This window comes from Python bivittatus, unplaced genomic scaffold, assembly GCF_059951505.1.
Source record: "Python bivittatus isolate LINGU-HERP-01145 unplaced genomic scaffold, Pbiv_v1 ctg000070_np1212, whole genome shotgun sequence".
Classification (NCBI taxonomy): Eukaryota; Metazoa; Chordata; class Lepidosauria; order Squamata; family Pythonidae; genus Python; species Python bivittatus.
In genome coordinates, this window is record NW_028277034.1 from 40,916,610 (window position 1) to 40,936,689 (window position 20,080).

The 20,080-nt window shown below is 36.2% G+C and overlaps 2 protein-coding genes across 2 annotated transcripts in view; one reads left to right on the plus strand and one right to left on the minus strand.

Annotated features, from left to right (window-relative positions):
• The window catches only part of CUNH4orf54 (chromosome unknown C4orf54 homolog), a 29,786-nt gene extending 16,826 nt beyond the window's left edge, over positions 1 to 12,960 (plus strand). Inside the window, exon 3 of the transcript XR_015794618.1 lies at positions 12,832 to 12,960. The gene's annotated coding sequence lies outside the window, so the exon portion shown is untranslated. The remainder of the gene's footprint in view (positions 1 to 12,831) is intronic.
• MTTP (microsomal triglyceride transfer protein) overlaps positions 8,211 to 20,080 on the minus strand; it is a 40,869-nt gene continuing 28,999 nt past the window's right edge. The window contains exons 12-18 of the mRNA XM_007440428.4: positions 19,829 to 20,040; positions 18,834 to 18,931; positions 18,617 to 18,738; positions 17,433 to 17,660; positions 12,557 to 12,681; positions 11,251 to 11,421; positions 8,211 to 9,600 (exon numbers count right to left, since the gene is read on the minus strand). Coding sequence (XP_007440490.1) covers positions 9,432 to 9,600; positions 11,251 to 11,421; positions 12,557 to 12,681; positions 17,433 to 17,660; positions 18,617 to 18,738; positions 18,834 to 18,931; positions 19,829 to 20,040 — 1,125 coding nt within the window. The 3' untranslated portion in view covers positions 8,211 to 9,431. The remainder of the gene's footprint in view (positions 9,601 to 11,250; positions 11,422 to 12,556; positions 12,682 to 17,432; positions 17,661 to 18,616; positions 18,739 to 18,833; positions 18,932 to 19,828; positions 20,041 to 20,080) is intronic.

Below are 20,080 nucleotides of genomic sequence, written 5' to 3' on the forward strand. Positions count from 1 at the left end.
CCAAAGTTTCTGATAATGGAATAAGCTTTAAATTACAAACCTTTTCTGCCAGAGCTCTGAAATGGCATGCAGCTGAGAAGAAAGGGGCTTTTAGTGTCAGAATTTTCATTCACAAGTTCCCGTCCCTCTCAGTGAAGCATAGTTCAACTTTTTTGCCTTTACCTGAAGGAAACTTCATTCTCCCATTATTTATTTATATGCAGTTTTTAAAATCTGGCAAAAGTTTAGTCTGACTTCTGGTTGTCCTGCTTATAAATAAGATATTACTATGATGCAGAACGTAATTTCATGTACTATAGGATAAATTAATAATTCAGATTTATTAAATATGTTTTGTATCCAAGCTATAGAGTTGGATGGAAAGAACTGTGAGAAGGAAAATAGTCACTAATGCAATTCTGCAAATACTTATGTTTGCTCAGTGCTATTATATGTAGGCTATGTAGCAATTTGTATGTATCTTCTTGTTCAAACTGGGTCATAAATAGACCCCAATTTTAAAACTTTATTTTTCTTAAACAGTGTCTTGGTATCAATATAAAGCAACATTTTCATAAGGAGATGGTCAGTTTTGGATTTGAGCATATAAATAAACTGAATTAGGTTACAGTCATATCTACAACTACACTGATATCAATGGGGCTTATTTCCAAATATTGTAGATGAATTTGGATAATGCAATGAGTTGCTTGTCTCTAATCAGTTGCTAATTCCTGAATTATTTGTTGATTTATAAAAATGAGGCCTATTGTATTTCTTGTTCCAAGCTTTAATTTCCAGGCCACAAGTTTTACTTTTTCATTTATAGTGAATTTAAAAGGATTAACAAACTGATTGTTTTCTTGTATTTCACACTGTATGTTATTACAGAAAAACTTTATCTCAGTCATAATATTTAGGCATCAATGAAGTGTTAGGACCTTTATCCCAACGCTGTTTAAAAAGGAAAAAAAATCTATCAATTTCACTGGCTTGTGTATGATATTGTATTTTCAGACTGAGATGTTGTACTGAACATTTGTACCTGAGATTGACTTTTACAGCATTACTTCTGCAACTATTTAATTCTCCTTTGGGACTACTCCAGATAGCTGTGTTTTCTGTCTAGACTGAAAGATACCTTTGCTGTATGAGTTGGATGGCCAAGGTATCATTCCTTTTTCTGTTGCAATTGCACCAAAGTTTTGGGTGCCCAAGGAGTGAGTTAGTGTTAGGATTTAGCAATTCTAAAATGCTTTTTCAAACTGAATGAGGGTGGTGATGTGGTTTCCCTCCTATTTCTGGTTAAGGAGGACCCATGTAAAGGGATTTAAGAATGGTGGGATAAAGAAAGAGCAGTGATCCTGAAAGAGACAGTTGGTTGAATGTCTGAAATGAGTGCAGTTGAATAAAATGTTAAGGGAAGAATGCATTTGAAGATTGTTTTAACAAAATAGTGCTACTGGTGAGAAGTCTAAGGAAAACTATCTGGAAGAAAACGACTCTTTATGCTGCTTTCAACATAGGTGACCTTATAGCAAGTTCTTAGCTGAAATCTGAAGTGATTTTCTTACAGAATGCTGTGAGCTTGGAATTGAAAGACAGCAAACCCAGCTAAGAAGCTCTGGGAATTGCACTACGTGTGTATTGCACATAGCAAAGATATAATTGTATGAGGATCGCAAGAATATATAATAAACTGTTTAAGTCCTTTCAGAACCAACCTTTTAAGCAAATAAGGATTTGTATATTTTTTGAATGTTATAACAAATAAAATGTATTTTTCAGTAAACTATATTATAAACAACCTCTCAGTATTCTGCCTGGATTACTTAAAGAAATATTGTATTATAAGTCTATTAACCTGTAATACAGGGGAAAATTCATCTCATTTTCAATTTTTTTTTTTTTTTTTTTTTTAATCTGCGCTCAGTCATTGCTGACCCTGCAGTGACTGCTTGGACGAGTCCTTGCAGTTTTCAAGGCAACTGTTTTTCGGAAGTGGTTTGCCAGTGCCTCCTTCCTAGGGCAGAGCCCAGCTGGCGAGCGCAGGAGGTGGGGTTTCCGTTGCTTCGCGCCCTTTTCGGGCGCGCACGGTTTTTCGCGCTTACCAGCAGCTGCTCCCAACTCCTTTTTTGCAAGGCGCCGCCAGCATTTTTCCTCCCACCGGAGTGAGAGTCCCCATTTATCTACTCACGTAAGTTTTCGAACTGTTGGGTTGACAGGAACTGGGGAGGAAACAGGAGCTCACCCTGTTTAACGCGAAGGCTGGACTCGAACCGCTGAAGCGTCGACCATTTCTGGCCAGCAACTTTCAGCGTCATTAAGCCGCTGCGCCACCGTGTCCCCCCATTTTCAAATAGGGTTACATAAAATAAAGAAAATACTCCTATACAAATCAATTACAAATTCACCATCTGTTCACCAAGGGGAACTAAAAAGACTCTAACATTATCCTCCATTTCTTAAAATAGTAACTGTTAACACAGTGCCAGCCCTCTAAGTTTTGTTCTGCCATGCCTTTAATCAGTGTTGTCCAAACTTGGCCACTTTAAGATGAGTGGACTTCAACTCCCAGAATTCCCCAGCCAGCCATGCTGGCTGGGGAATTCTGGGAGTTGAAGTCCACTCATCTTAAAGTGGCCAAGTTTGGACAACACTGCCTTAAGGACTTGCCAGCTTGAAGAATATATGTTTTGCAATAATACAGAAGGTGAAGTGGCTTATGGACAAGCAAAGGTTTGCAAAGCCTGTTCGTTCAAAGAAGAGTTATTTAAAAAAAAGTTTGGATTGCTTGAGATAGTAGTTTCTATATGACTGATTTAATAAGCCCTTTTTAAAAAGCATTTTAATCTTAAAGCAAAAGTTGGTATAAAATATAATGGAGGTGGTGATTTCAAAGTTCTGGCAGTATCAGGAAAAAGACTGAAGTTAAAGTTTAAGTCTGTCCACAAAGTTGTCCAATCCATTCAATTGACATCTGTTATTCTGCAATACTTTAAATGAAACTATCTTTATATTTAGGTGAAAAATTGAATGCAAATTGAACTGTTAAAAAAGTATTTTTGTTTCTGCCTTATAGAGAAGGAGGAAACCTGTATAAACAATATACAAAAACAGCTATCTACCATGCTAACATCATATTATTTAGGGACCTTTTTTCTTTTTAAAATTAAATCAGGATGAGTGTAGGGTTCTAGTGTTTTGAATTGCACTTCCTCCAGAACAAGATGGAAAATTTACAAGATTAAGGCTAGCAGTGGAGTACTGAAACATTATTTAGCAAGGGCATTTGTGCCTAATTAGCACAAAGTACATTTCTGATTTTATTACAGTCCACTTGAAGACAAGACATTGTGATTGTTTTACTTATAAATAATGTTTATGACCATCATTACTTTAGTCACTTGCTTCTGTGCTGCTAAAAACAAGTGATTCTAACATAATTTTCCCCTATCTTCACTGCAGCTGCAGTGCATAAGGGCCAAATGCATATTATGGCTGGTAATATTCGTTTTGTTTTATTCACAGAATAAAAAATTATCATCTGCAATATATTCCACAAATGATTTCTTGGGTCTATGTCATAACAAAGTAGGAAGTGTTTCAACCATGGTTTGCACACATGCAAAGAGCACAGGAACATATTGGACTAAAAGTAGAAAGATAACTACAGCCTGCATATTTCATTAAGGCTGAAATCTGATGTATGTAGGAATAAGACAGCCTTATTTCTGAGGAATCTCAGGTCACACTAATAAAATGAAATGACTTGTGGATACAAACTTTGGAGGAACTAGCAATTTCAGGCTTCTGTTCTTTCTTTCTTCCATCCTTTGGTAGCACCAGGCAGCAGAATCAAACTATGTATTAGTATTAAAATGTCAATTTAACTCAGCTTCTTTAAGAATCAAGCTAGGAAAAAAACATTTATTAAAGAGGTCTGCATATCAGGCATCATGCTGGATCCTGTTGGATGGAGTAGCCCAAGAATATTGATCATTAACATGCAAATATTTGGTGGCACTACCATGTTGTTCTCAAATAAAATTTTACATTTCTGTTGCATATATAACGAGATTAGATTACACTTCTTTCTCTAACACATTTATTCTCTATAAAGATGAAGGATTTGAGGAGAGATTTGAGCCAGCAGTCTCACCTATGGTAAATAGTTTTTTGATTTAGATATAAATGAATAAAAACACTTGTTGCTGCAGCTGCATATGATCATGGCTGTATTTTCACGCTCTGTGCAATTGCTATAGTAACAAGGTCCACCATGTAAAGAAACCATTCCTTCTCTTACCCAGCTGTTGAGCTAAAAATCCTCCTGGAATTCCCCTTATGTCCAGCTGTTGGAAGTCAGATGCCTTCAGAATCAAGTATATTATGATGTGACAGAGAATTTAGAAGGACATTGCTCTATTCTGCAGGAATTAGGCTGATTTCAGAAATTCCATTTCCTCCCAGCTGTCTTTAGATTTAATTGAAGCAAATACTCCTTAAGAGTCATTGCTGAAAGACTGACAAAACATAAAGGCTAATAACAAAAATTGTATTTACATTCAAGCCTATATCCCATATCACACAGGTGTCACTATCACATAATGGCTAGAAAATAATTTCCAGAAAAGAAGAGACCAATAAAAGTATCTGGAAAGTTCTGCATAAAACCCAGTGAAGAGAAGAAGAGCCATACAAAAGCAATTCTCTGAGCCAAAATGAGACTTTCTGCTTTTATCACTTTTATCAGTCCACAGACTACACAAATTACTAGCATACAGGTAGAAGAACCATATCTTCATATAACAAATAATTACTGGTGAAAGAATCTTGTGCACTTGATTCAAATTTCACATATCATAGCCTGAAATCACTTTCAGATAAGCCTATTCACGTTAATAGCTAAATAGCTTCTGCCCAGCCTATACGATTGAACAAAGTTGGCATGCTCCAGATCTCATCCATTAAGCAGTGTCACCTGATGGGACCCATGAAGTGTGCCTACTATTTTGCAGCATCTGTCTTCTGGAACACCACTCCCCCCACCCCCCGCCAAGATACATCTGGCTCCGAACCGAGCCGTGTTCAAGAGAGCTCTGAAAACCTGGCTCTTTCCTCAGACCTTGGGTTAGACAGGGTGGCAGGTCTTGCATTTATGTCTTTTAATGATTGCTTTTCTTCCAGTATTTGGGTGGCTTTATTTAAATTATATTTTATTATTATTTTTACTGTATGCCACTCAGAGTTGGTGTAGGGTTGGGCAGCCTTATAAATTTTTAAAATAAATAAATAAATTGACAAATAGTGGTCAAAATCCCTATTCTTGAGTTTACCAGAATATCCATCTGACTACAAAACACTATACTGTTCATTTGGAAATGAGCAGCGTGGTACAAAACATTTAAAATTGGACTGTTTTGGATGCAAACCATTCTGTTGAGTGCAAAACAGCTGTCTCAAATGCAGAAGAGGCTGTTTTGAGCACCTTGGAAATGCTTTGAGCTCAAAAAAGATGATCAAATGCAGCTCTTCCAAGCTGGAAACATTTAAAAAATGTCCAACAGCCCATTTTGCATTTAAATGAAATATTTTTTTCATTTTAAACAGCCATTTCACACTCAAAACAGAAGCCATTTTTAGAAGGCATGATTCAAAGCATTTTGTACATCACTAGTAATGAACTAGCCACTACGTTTTCTTTTTTTAGTGGTAGATAGCTGGAACGACTCCTCCCTCTGATTTCCATATTGTCCTTTCCTAATGTACCTGCTGAAAAACAAACATACCATAGAACAAAAAATTGCACAAAATAATGAGGAACAAAAGAGTAACAAACTACTGATTATTCCAATTTATTTCATAGGTTCTGAATGAATAGAACACTTTGGATCATATATCAAAAAGCATAATATCATCAACCTGTTGATCTGACCTTTAGGCACTGATTAATACCAATGCCCAAATTTAACAGCTCCATGCAGGCCAGTCTAAGTGAGAATGGTTTCCTTCATTTATTTCAGTGCTTCACATTCAAAGGAAATGAAATAAAGCACAACATGAAATGAAGATCAACATCAGTTTGATGTCTCTAAGTTCACAGTAATATTTAGCTGACCAATCAAGAGATAATGTGTTGCTCAAGTAACCAATAAAAAGTTTATATATAATACTATTGCTCTAACTCCTATGGTCTTCATCATCATAAGAACCCTGTAATGTTATCCTATACTAGTAAGTGAACTTTGTCCCTGTGTGGAGATCAAACCCATCACACTGATCAAAGTCCAATGCTATTTTTTTAAAAAGTAACCTGAAATTTTGTGGCCAACATGTATAGCAAATATGAATAATGTTAATTGTCACACTTACTAAATAAGGGCTTCAATATTTTGGATGGATCAGGATATACATTTATTATTTATTACACAATAGCAATAAAAACATTTAGTCAGTCTGAAAAATTTGGCCAATGGAGTGTTTGATAATTAGGTGAGAACAAATTCTCTTTGTTTTCCTAATGAATAGTTAGGAACTTGCAAAACCCTTATGTGGAAAGTTCTCAAGAAGAAAATGCACAAGGTGTAATCCTACAAGCTCAACTAAATCCAACAGATGCATATGTAAACAGTGAGAATATAGATCTACTTCTATTATTTCAATATTCTTTACTTCTTGTTTACCAGAGAGGTAAGCACAGCACCTGCAGAGAAGAAGCTGTACAAAATGTTTAAGATTTTTTTTTTCTAGAATCTTAACTTTTCCAATAACTACGACATTGATCATATGGCTTTGATGGCTAAAATGGAACAGACCTAGTAGGAAGAGATGGCCAGATACTCCGGTAAGGTATGCAACTGCAGGACAAACAAAAATACTCAGCAGAACAGAAATGCTTAATAGTGCCCAGGCCATGCCTCTCCATAAGTGGAAGGCCACTTCTCATGCCCTCAGATGCAATTTACATTGATCTTCTCATAGCAGAATGGCATTCTAAAGTAGGAGTAAGCAACTTATGGGCCACAATTTCTTGCAGCCCTGAACCATTGTTTTCTGAGCACCTGAACTCTACTACCAAAATTTGGCAGTTCCCAATTGAAACTGGCATAGCTCTGTGTATAGGTATGAAACAGATTAAAATTACTGCTTACACTTTAAGACTTTCATCACATGGTAAAGTCCACACTTTCTAAAAATTCTACCTTTTCTCCCCTCCTAAAAATCTAGCCCTAGTGATTTATATGATATTGCTCTGCTCACTGCAGTCCTATCTACTAAAATCCCTCCCTGAAGTCCCCCTTTGCGGCCTATGAAAGTTTGCTTGCACCTGTTATAAAGGGCAGTTTAGTGTTCATAGGCTGGATCTGCACAGCGTGCTAAGTTAAACTAAAATGGGGTGATAGTTGTAGTTCTGCAGGTTATATGTAACCAGCCAGTTCTTAACGTTGTGTGAGCTGGACCATCATATTAAGCCGTAATAGAATTTATTTTGGAGAGACATTATGTGAATACAGGAACTCTGTTTTCTTAATCCAGATCTAGAATTTAGCATGTTGCATGAACTCAATTACAAAGTTCCAAAACCATTCAGGACTTTGGGAGAAACAGTAACAGTACTGGATCACAGTTTAGTTACAACAAAACCAAAATATTAAAACAGAAAATCTATACTAAGACAATGCATACAGTCTAGAGGATTAGTTGCATACTGATGAGAGGAAATTGCATTTATCAGTGGGATCTAATCATCTTTAGACTAACCTACTGCAGATACTCCCTGAATGTCCAAGTACTCCTTGATTCACAGACTCTCTTTTTCTACTTATTCCACTATCAGTTTTGAAATGGGAATTTGAGGGCAATTCCACTTAAGATACTTTTACTAGAAAATGAGTGGAGGAAGGAAGCCCCAACAATTTTTCAGTTATACATATGGATTAATTTGAAGCTAATTATATTTTGTACTTCCCAAACTAGAGAGAGGAAATTACCTAGTCAAATAGGAAAATTACAAGTCCTTATATCATACAACGGTATAAGGCATCAATTTCCAACCTAGCATATGGAAAAGACTACTATAAAGCAATAATAAACTGAGGAGGAGAAAAGTTTTTTTTTTCTTTTTCCTGTTCTTGATATTCTCTTATCTTCTCCTGGTTCCTGTTCCAGTTTTGTGATGAATGACTATCACATTCTTACTTTCAACATATAAGATCTTCACAAAGCACCATCTTGAACTATCTTTATTTACACTGGAGTCAGGTGTTGACTTACAGGGAGCAAAATGAATGTTCAACTTTTTGTTCTCCCACCTTCTTTTCAAATAACATATGTACATAAGAGTTAAAATAAAGATAAATTATAAACACATGAATTGTTAACTTAAATCTCAGGCTGCAATCTTAAATTCACTTACTAGTGAGCAAGACTCGCTGAACACAATGAACTTTACTTATGAATAATTAGGCACAATAATTATTCTTTAACAGGCAAACAGATATCAAACTCATTCCAATTAAAGAAACATCTGCTAAAAGCATTAAGATGAATGAGATTTTTCTAGAAACATATATCCACGCTGATATTAAGGCTTGCAAAAAGAACACACCTTGCTTGGACTGTGGTAACAGTTCTTTAAGCCATCTTAGCAAGGAACGTTTCTACATTTTTTTTAATCAGTAGCCATTTTTTAATGGTTCCATTGAAGTTATGATTTCTCAACAAGGAGTCTAAAATGGCTGAGAAGGGCAACCTAAATATATTTTTAAATAGTGTTTGCTTTATTGAATAATTTTCAAAAACTCCCATAATAAACATAGACTTTGTATGGTTTAAGAAACAATACATGTTTTCTGTGTTTTAACTTTTAACACCAAATGGTATTAATCCTTAAGCACAAAATAAATATGAGAAAAGGAAATTTGTGACTGGATTTATTGCGGCTTTTTTCTTTTGTTAAAAATGATATGAAATGGGGCTATGACTAGGGATGGGCAAATGTCTCAAATGTCAGTTTTTTTCTCAATGTAAAATCTGTTAATGTTTTTTCAGTTTCTCTTTTTGCAAATCTGTCAAGTCCATTTTATCAAACTTGAAAAATTTATTTTAAAAAAATTGCACTAAAATTTGCATTTTAATTTGTATGTATTTATAATGAAATGTGGTGCACATTTCTCCATGCCCTATCACTAATAGGTCCTCAATGAACACCTGGATTTGAAACAAGTTGTATTCCTGACTTGTTACAAACAAAACCAAAAACAAATCTTTTAAATATATGTAAATATGTAAACACAGTGCACAAGACTCAGTCCTGAGCCTCTTAAAGTTTGATACAACAAAGTTCTCACAGACTTGTAAATTATAGATTTAGGCCCTAAACGAAGGCAGCAGAACTTAAAGCCGGAGTCAGCTAGGTTTCTGGTCAAATGCAAGATCAGGTGCCTATTTCAAAACCAACTTTCAGAGGAATCAGATTGGTCACTGAAAACTTCCCTGCACATGTGGGAGTTTTCTTGGTGAAGGGGATATTCAGAACCTGCCAGCAAGTTCACTTTTCCTTTCCGAGAGACATATGGCTTTCCAGAAGGAAGACTTTCATATTTCGTTAGGTATTGCCTGCAAAATAATAATAGTGATATGATTATACTGTATTACTTGAGGGACAACATGTTTTAATCCCAGTAACAATTTTAAGACACACACAATTGCAAGGGATTATGTTTTAAGTTTTCCTTATCCATAATCTTCCAGAACAAAGTTGAATAAAAATGAACACAACAAATTTCTTATGGCTTTGAGAATCAATAATCTGGGCCTTGTGCTAATGTACAGTTATACAAATTTGTCATCAACAATATTTTTCCTTGAACACAATATCAGATGCTGTTTCGAACCAATCTTTGGGGAAATCTGATTACTGAGAACCTCCTTGCGTAGATCAAGGTCAAAGTCAGGAGAGAATGGGAGCAGAATCACTGCCTCTCTCAGTCCCCATGTGCTGAAATGGGACAATTAAAAAGAACCCATACTTGCATTCAAGCCATTGTACATCTATTGTGGAATCCTTCAGACCTTCCATATGAATGCATGTGGACTGGACAGCAGTGTGTACATTTTGACTGCTATCTCAGAGGAATGCAGACTTTCACTTAAAAAAAAAATCCCTCATATTTCCTCAGCAACAGAGGTTGGCAAACATGGTTCCCACAGAAGGTACTGCATATTATTTAATCTTGTAAGATTATGATAATTGTGTGTAAGAACTATGAAATCTCAGATATCTTTCAAAATAAACACATGCGAGATATCATGAGATTTAGTATCCTTGTGGAAACAATCTTTCAGGATGTTACAATGGCACCTGAATAATTTGTTGATCCCTGCTCTATAGATACAGGTGGCCCTTGTTTAACAACCACTTGTTCAGCGACCGTTCAAACTTAGGATGGTGGCATGCAATTCCAGTCCCACTTGCCATTGTAAACCAAGGACTACCTGTATTACAAATCCAGTTTTGTTAGCCTCTGACAAGGATAAAACTAGTCAGATTCATTTCTCCTGAAGTAAATTCCTTAAGTGGATTTAACCTCTCCTTCTTTCTTCCTTCCTTACAAGTTAAAGTTTGCCATTTGCTTCTGCTAGAAAATTAATGGTTCTTGTGTAGCCTGCAGTATTCCTCTTCTTGATATGCATCTGTCACACATCTTTGAAGTTCAATTGCTCTTTAGCATCATACAGTACATTTGTACCTTTTAAATAGATATATGATATAGCCATTTTAACTTATTGTATAAAGTTCCAATTGTTCCACAAAAACATTACTAAAGTATTGGAAAAGGCCACAGAAAAAAGTAGCCCAAATGATTTAAAAGCAATTTCCTACAAAGTTCTGTCCCCATGACATGTTCAGCTGGATCAATAGGAAGGAGTTAATGTGTTGTGGGAACTTTAAAAAGGGGTCATTTGATTCAGTCAACTAACCGCAAGAGCACACACTGCTGGAATATGGTGCTAAGTCTATTGGTCAGAAGTTGGGACCTGGATTGTTTAGGTAATGAGAATAGGACAATTAACACCTAAGTCCTACTGATTAGGGACTAATTTAAGGGCTACATAACCTCCTACACAAATTGCATGTAATACTACTCCAGTTTCGTATTTTATTTATTCAACAGTAAGTACATAATGATCTGTTCTGAGATCAGATTGTGAAAAGCTGCGTTAAAATGCTAGTCAGATCAATAAACATTTCTCTTTGCTCCCTACCTAAATGGACTTTCAGTTTTGTCCATCTGCATGCAGACTAAAAATGGGTATTGTGAAAATTTCACTGTGGAGATGAAATCCAATGTTGCTTCAATTTCGGAAGTGGTTTCCATGCCAGCCTTCACAAATACAGCATCCACAGCAATGTTACCAACTATAGCCCCAGCTCCCCTGAAAAAAAGTGGTGGGGAAAAAAACAGGTGGTCAAACATTGAATGGTACGATATTGCTGGAATAATATCTCCTCCAACTGATAACTTTTAGACAAACTTTTCTGTATAAAGATCTCATCATTTCATGTTGGCTTCCCTGCCTGTGCCTCTACATTACTGACTGCTCCTAGCAGGAAAACCATTGATGTTACTAAGGATAGAAGGAGAAAGAGAAAGGTGGCTATACCTCCAGCTCAAACACTAATTCCTGAATGTTTCAGGAAGTCAAACACTACAGGGCATGAATGATAAATCTGACTCCCTACATTTTGCTAAATGACAATTTGCAACATTCGTCACTCTAACCCAACATTTCTCAAACTTGGCAGTCTTAAGCTGTGTGGATTTCAACTCCCAGAATCACCCAGCCAGCTACATTCTGGGAACTGAAGTCCACACAGCTTAAGGCTGCCAAGGTGGAGAAACACTGCTCTAGCACATGCTGGCTGGGACCACTAAATGTAGTAATCTGGCAACTGGAGAAGCATGGGCTCACCCCAGAAGTACTCAGGTGTTGTCCCACAAATTATTTTTCTCAAAGCTTAAACCTGAAAACCTGATAAAGGCAGTACACAAACTGTGAGCTATCAAGGGTATAAGTATCAGTTTTTAACTATTTCATGGTTTAACTCATAGGCATCTGTGGGGGCAAGTGATGAAATATTGCCACACAAACCACGTGACTACCCCAACTTCAGTTGCAAGTTGACAGCCAGGTGAAGTAAAGTTTCATTTTACCCTTACATGACTATCAGCTTGCAACTGATGTTGGGATGCAAGTATGAAATGTCGGGGTTTGTGTCATGTTGTTGCAATATACATTTCATCATGTTTTCACTATCGCAGTTTGTACCAGATGTTTCAACTACGGTATTCAGAATCAGGTAGCAAAAATAATCCTCTGCAAAAACAGTAAAATGACATTTTCTCCATTTTCAGCATGTTTCCATATGACTACTCTTTCAACTAAGGATCTAAGTTTTGAAAATGTTTAAAAGAAAAATTTAAAGTTGTATACACTAATTGAATTTAAAATCCCCCATGTTGATGATCTAATTTGATATCTCCCTCAAGAACTAAATTAGATGTCTCACCGATTTTTAACTTTTGTTTTGGATTCTCTATACCAAAGGCTGAACTCCATTCCTCCTGATACATCAATAGTCATACCTCCCTGGAATTCAGTGCTGCAAATCAGCCCAGACTGCAGCTGGATAGCCTAAGTACAAAGAAAGAGCGCATGTAATATTTCTTGTTTATCTAATACATGTTCAGATTAGTAATGTTTTAGGAAGGCACAAATACTTATCTCTCTGCCTCCACTTCTCAGTTTCCCTTTCTGAATTTTCTCTTTGGTGTCCCCCTAAAGAAAGATCTCTCCACTCCATGCAACTGGGCTACTCAACTAGCTAAGAGCAGAAGGTCCATGGAAGAAGCTTGCGGTGTAGGACAACCACACAGGGAGACCCTTTAAAGCACAGGTAGTCCTTGGTTTATGACCATTCATTTAATGACCATCTGAAGTTATGACGGCACTGAAAAAGTGACTTGTGACCGGTCCTCACACTTACAACCATCACAGTGTCCCCACAGTCATGTGATCAAAATTCGGGCCCTTGGCAACCAGCATGTATTAATAATGGTTGCAGCATCCCAGGGTCACGTGATTGCCATTTGTGACCTTCCCAGGGAGCTTCCGACAAGCAAAGTCAATGGGGAAAACTGGATTTGCTTAATGACCATGGGAAAAAAGGCTGAAAAATCGGGTGCGAGACAATGACTGCATTCCTTAGCAATGGAAATTCCAGTCCCAATTGTGGTCGTAAGTTGAGGACTACCTGTATGTCTTTTAGTCTCAAAAACTGTTCTAGAAATTGTTGTTTCAAGTTGCACAGAAATGAAACATCTATTGCCTCAGCACTGTTCATGCAATTTTTTGTTGCTATCTTTGGTCTAGACCAATGGTTCTCAAAGTATCTTAAGCAGGTCCACAAAGTCAAATAAATATTTTAAAATTTCACAGTTTTAATTTCTAATACAGTAAATATCAATAGATTAATTCATATAAACCAAAGCTCTTGGGGTCCTCAATCATTTTTAAGAATGTAAAGGGGTCCTGAGACCAAAATGTTTGAGAATGCTAGACTAGACAATACCTGTGAAAAAAATAGAATACTATTTAAAATTAGAATCATTAATCACATTTCATATATGACCTCCGAACTATTAAACTGGGTATTAATAAAAAGCCTTACTATCAAAGCAATGGCATAATAAAGCTGCTGTAAAAAGTGACAAATTATTTTCCATATAATTCAGTGACAAACACAGCTTTATGGACAAGATAGCTTCCTGCCAAAACCAACATTCCCAGCTGTCAAAAACCTATAGCTGGATTGGGAATCCATTGCACAGAGCCCATTTGGGAACAGTCAAAACTGAAAGCAATTCTGGGTCCCAGCAAGTCATTTCAGTTGCGTGCTGACCTAGAGCCAACATTTTAAGGTTCGTACCGCTTGGAAATTGTATTAAATATATTTATAGTCTTCCTACAATACATAAAACAAAGTATGATGCAGCTCTGGTGGGTGCATATATATTCAGAAGTCAGTCCCACTGAGTTCAGTGCAATTTACTCTCCAGAAATTGTGCAGAGGGATTTGGCTGATGCATAGTTATTAATAATTCCCACTATTTTCAACCCAACTGAAGCAAGATGAGTAAGTCCATTCATTTTCTGAATACCCAACAAAAGCATTGAAAAAGTAGGGAAAATTAGTCCAGGGTTCAACAAACATGCAAGGTTCTCCTTCGAAAGAAATATCCATAAGCACTATATGACACTGTAACTCTTCTTTCAACTCAACCTTGCTTCCTATTACTATGTCAAAACAGCTGGGCACTACTGAGATCAAGAACTCTGAAGAACCAAGGAACAGTCTTGTTTCACAAAATTTCAGTCCTCACTATCATCTTCTGATGATTGTGGTGACTATCTACGGCCATGCCTTTTATGGCTAGAAACAAACATGATGTATGATAACCACCACCAACATTTGTCAGTCAACAGTCAAATGTACTTGGAAGAGGGTACATTTAAGATAAATTCTAACTCATTTAAAAAGCCTGTGCCTGTCTTGCCACCTTACAGTTACTAGGTGCCATTATTAAAAAATATTCCCTTGTAATAGGTTATTCAGTTCAAAGACTCAGATTTATTCTTCTTGCTTAGATATTATTTATGTTATTATGGTTTTGTCCTGACTTCATCCAAAGGGCTCAAAGTATTGCAGATGGGGTCCACTTCTGATCTGATTTTCACAGAGTCTTGTAAGGTAGGGTCTGAGAAGCAATAAAAGATTTGACCCAACACTGCTCAATAACCTTCAAGCCTGATAGGAGATGTGAGTATCTGTAGTGCTCCAATATTTAGCTAACAATAGGCAAACTAGTGCCCTCCAGGTTTTAGATTATAATATCAATAATCTTCTGCCACTGGCCATGCAATTTTGGGGTTATGTGAGCTGAAGTCCAAAACACTGAAGGGCACCAGGTTGCAAATCCTCACAACACAAATTTATGAGTTGTGTCCTAAATTTTACTCTATGTAAGAATATAAATAACCTAAAGTAAATTTTAAGAAACATAATAGTTTGCTTCCTTGGTCCATCTAACTTTAAATGGGCTATTTGTGGACTAGCTGTCAACACTGAAAACACAGAGGTTAGAAGATTGGTTGCTATGCATCCGGTTGGTATGTTACAGCAGGCATCCACCACATGGCACCCTCCAAATATGTTGGGAATATAAATCCTGGAATTCCCAGCCATTCGGGCTTTGTGGTGCTGAACTGGTCTAGAACATCCCCAAACTAAGACAGTGATTGGCCAAAGGTCACCCAGAAATTTCACAGTTAATGTTCAGGAACCTCAATTCAAGCTTCCACTTTGGTCAATCTATTCCATGAATTGGTGTCAGACAGAGTTGTATTCTAGCCCCAGTGCTTTTTAATCTGTATGTCAATAATTTACCTGGGTTCCTGTATGTTGTGGACACACATATGCCAAAGATCCTTGATAAATGTATTACTATTTTATTATATGCTGATGATATGGTTTTAATGGCACATTCCCAAATAGGCCTGAGAAGACTGCTGCAAAAACTGAATACTTATTGTGCTCATAATTTTTTAAACATCAATAAAAGTACATCTAAAGTGATGGTATTCAGCAGGAAATGAGAGAAATATAACTGGCAGATAAATGGGGAGTCTATTGAACAAGTGAATCTTTTCAATTACCTAGGGGTGGTTTTTACTAGTACAGGATTGTGTTCAAATCACCTCAAAAGAAGCTCGGCAAGGGCCACCGCAAGCACTAAAAGATTATACAAATTATTTAACTATAATTATCCAGGCACCCTGACCCCTATATTAAAAGTGTTTAGGGCAAAAATAATTCCAATGCTGACCTATGGTGCAGAATTGTGGGGTTTAAATAAAGCTACCCCACTTGAACAAATTCAGACCCGCTTTTTAAGATGCATATTGGGAACTGATAAGAATACGTCTGCCCCTGCAGTCAGAGCAGAATTAGATATCCATTCCTTACATAGTCATCTAATAATTAAAGTTTTCACATACTGGCTGAGGATCCAATCAATGGACTCTGATAGACTTCCCAAAATATGCTTAACTGAACAGATAAATATGGTACAGCCCAATTCCTGGATCAGCCAACTCTCTGAAGTTATTTCATGACATGGGTTTTCCATTCAGCATCTGCTTTCAACAGCCTCTCAGGCAAGGGAAATTTTTAAACAGAGTCCTAGATATTAGTGCGCAAACTAACATGGAATTATTGACTAAAAATAGATCCTTAAGACAGTTGGCTAAAAATAAGATTACTTTTCAACCTGAAAAATATCTATCAATGAGTCTGCCACAATTTTTAAGAAAGGCGTATTCGAGAGCTAGATTTGAGTTGATGGATTCCATGGCCAAATATGGGTGTTTCTACCACTTGCCATATCATGAGAGAACCTGCATATGCGGTTCACCAGCCATTGAAAATATTTTCCATATTTTGTTCAGTTGCCAATTATATGCACTCATTAGGCTTAAATATTTATCATCCTTATTGGAAAGAACAGCATACTGGGATCCAAAGCATAGGATTCATAGCATTAGAACTCCTGGGTTCTAATGTGCACATTGTATGTACACGTTTATAACTAAGGCAGCAGTCATAAGAACCCAATACATTGAACAAATTGGGGTATCTTGTAAGGGAGATTCATTTATCTGATTACTGACTCTTTGTATTATCACATATGTATTTCATTACTGTATCTTCTATCTATTTTCCTTTCTGAAATTAGATTATGCATTGTATTTTACATAATTTTTATTTTATTTTATTGATAAGGTTGTAAGATTAATCAATTAATAATAAACTAATAACTAAACTATTCCATGAATATGGAACCCTTTTTGGATTAAGATCCACCCATAAATTTGGGGAAGGTACTGAGAGACAAAGGTGAAAGTGGATATAGTCAAAATAAAAAGTGAGCATATCCAAAGAAGGGGAAAAAAACATTTAAAAAGCATTTTAAAAACCTCCAAACACTCCATCTAGTCAATATATTTAATATTCTTTTTTTAACATTGTTAAGTATAATGATAGTAATTTATTTGTATAATAATATATGAGTTTCATATATAATATGTACATGAAATATATGTCTGCATGTGTGTATAAATACATACTGTATACCCACACAGCTAATCATCTATTTATTACCTGGATTATGGATTCTTCTTACAATGTGATTATGTGAACTGCCATTACCAACCTCTATGCTTCAAAAACCTTATTGGTAATGAGAGCAGGGCATAAATTTGAAATAAAAAATGTCATATACAACTAGAATATTAGGTTTCCAGTACATACATTTCACAGTACATACCTGTGAGAAATCCATCAGAAGGATGAGCCCTTTCACTACATTTATGGGGTCTCCAGTGGCTGAGAACATTTTAGACATTAAATCACCGTATCCTTGGAAAAAGGTAACTGGACGGAGCTGAACATCAAGCATGATTGCTGACAAGCCAGCAAAGGATTCAAGATTTTCTTCGCCTTCATCTGCAGATGCAGCTATAATGGATTCCAGACCTTGAGCTTCAATTACCACCTAAAGGGAAGCAACAACACATGGCACATATGAAGGCTTACATGTGCATGCAAGTACATTTCGTCCTAAATTCAGCAAGATTATTATATTATTCATCTCCTGTCCATGCCTTCCTACAAATGAGAGGCAACACCAGGCTCTTCTAGATAACTGCTATATTGAAAAGGAAAGGAGACATGGCAACTGTCATCAAAGGACAAGACTAGAAAAAAAAAATAGATGGAAGCTACAGAGGGGCAGATTTTGATTAAGGATGTGGAGAAATCTCATTATGGAAGTTCCTGTTTGACAAGGGAGTAGGCTTTCTTAGATGTCCGCTACCTCTCCTCCACTGGAGGGATTTATGCAGACTGCTTTAGTCATGCATCAGGAACTACAGATCCTTTACTGAGAAGGGTTGGGAGCAAATGATCTCTAGGATCTTTTCTCATTCTATGATTCTATCAAAGTTTGATAGACATAGTTGGGCATTCAAGGTAAGAAAAAGTGCAGCTAAAAGTACAATTATGAAAGATATGGAAACAATCTTCTTTTTTTCCATCTGGCCAATTTATTTTAAATTTAAAAAAAATAAAGAATATAAAGTTATGGAGATACTACCGCAATAAACTCTAGGCCACACCATTAAAGGAGGCTTAGAGTACGCAGGAGACCAGGATCAATCTGTAGCATCACCACTCAAAGATCTAGATGAGGAGGAGGATCTTTACCTCCATAATGAGTTAGGAGGACGATAGTAGCTGTGCATGCTTCCAAGTTGCTTTTGTGAATAGAAGAGGTGTTATGCTTGTGCATGCATATGAATTCTGAAGCAATTCTGAATCATTTGCACAATAAGCATGGTCCTAAACAATAGTTTGATCTTATTTAAGACAGTATCCCATGATCAAGTTGTACTTGATTCAAACTGGAAGCTTTTCTGCTACATTTTTATTCTAGTAATGCATGAGACTTACCTGACTGGCATGAAGTTGAGCAAATTTATTGAAAAGGAAGATATTCATGTTGCTTCTTCTTAAGATGCCTGAACCAGAGTACAGTATATCAAGGCTGTATGTAGATGATATATCTTGGCCACCTTAATTAAACAGAGTTGCATGTTATAATTATTATTTTGGCAAAACAATCAAGAAATGCTAATGTAATCTAGTATTTACTTTGTTCATCACATACGTGTTAGGTAACCAGAGAAAGCCGAAGAAGAACCCATTTTTGAAAATCGGTCATAATTATGAATCAACATGTCCTTCAGAGCTTTACGGATCATTTTGCTGAAAAACAAACATTTCATTTCTATTAGAAAATAATTTTTTCCCCTCTACAATGAAATACCAATAGGTATGTTTTAGTAACAGCATCTGAAACAGAATGATTTGATCCAAAATTCCTACTAAGAACCTTCTTTGGAAATAGAGGTACTAATTTATTTAAGAAATTAATTGGATTAAAGGGGTAGGGTTATTTGCTTAAAGGAACAGTAAAATAACCTCACTTTTACAAACTCCTACTTTTCTATGAATATCATCATGTCACCAATTGTTGGTTCAAATTCTACAGCTCAGTCTGTACGACAATTGTACTTACATTGAGTAATTCTTCTGTAGTGTAAACCTGATTTCTCTGTTATCACAAATGACTTATAGCCAGTGTTCACAATGAAACACAAGCTTGCCAACCACATTTAGCCTACTAAATGTGTAATGTATCCCATGTTGTTACTATTATGTAAATCCAGAAAATTGGTTTAATTTTTTTACACCCATCATGGTAAGCAAGCATACTGTGCTATCACAGCCATTCTATCAAACAGAGAGCTGAGTTAGCATTATGCTAGCTTTAATGTGGATATCCTGACTTTAAAAAAAGTTTTTGTGAGAAAAGATATTTTAACCTTTATATATTTATATTTCTTCCACCCCTACTACTACTACTTAATCATATGAAAACAATTTTTAAAGAATTATTAAATCACTCCAAGATAAGAAAGGAACATGAAATATGACTACTAGCTCACGGTGAACTTAAAAAACTATGCTTTTTCTCCCAGTATAAATGTGATGAAAGTGGTGGGAGTACTTCCAAAACAGTCCCATTGTACAAGAGTAATATTTGTGCAGCAATGTTACATAGCAGCACAGTTACATAAATAACAACGACACTTGATATACCTGGCAGGCATTTCAAAACGTAGAATGTCCTGGACTATTGAAAGCATGTACTTATTCATTTCCAGTGGCAACTCTCCAATGGAAAGGAGGAGGTTTTTAACTTCCATGAAGGAAGGATTGCTGCTGAAGATAATAGCAGCAGCTGTGGTTCGTACAGTCTTCTCATGAACCTTATAATTCTGGTGATAAATCCTGTTCATGGTTTTCTTCACCTGGTGGGAATATAATCTGGTTAGTTCCATTGCCAATGAA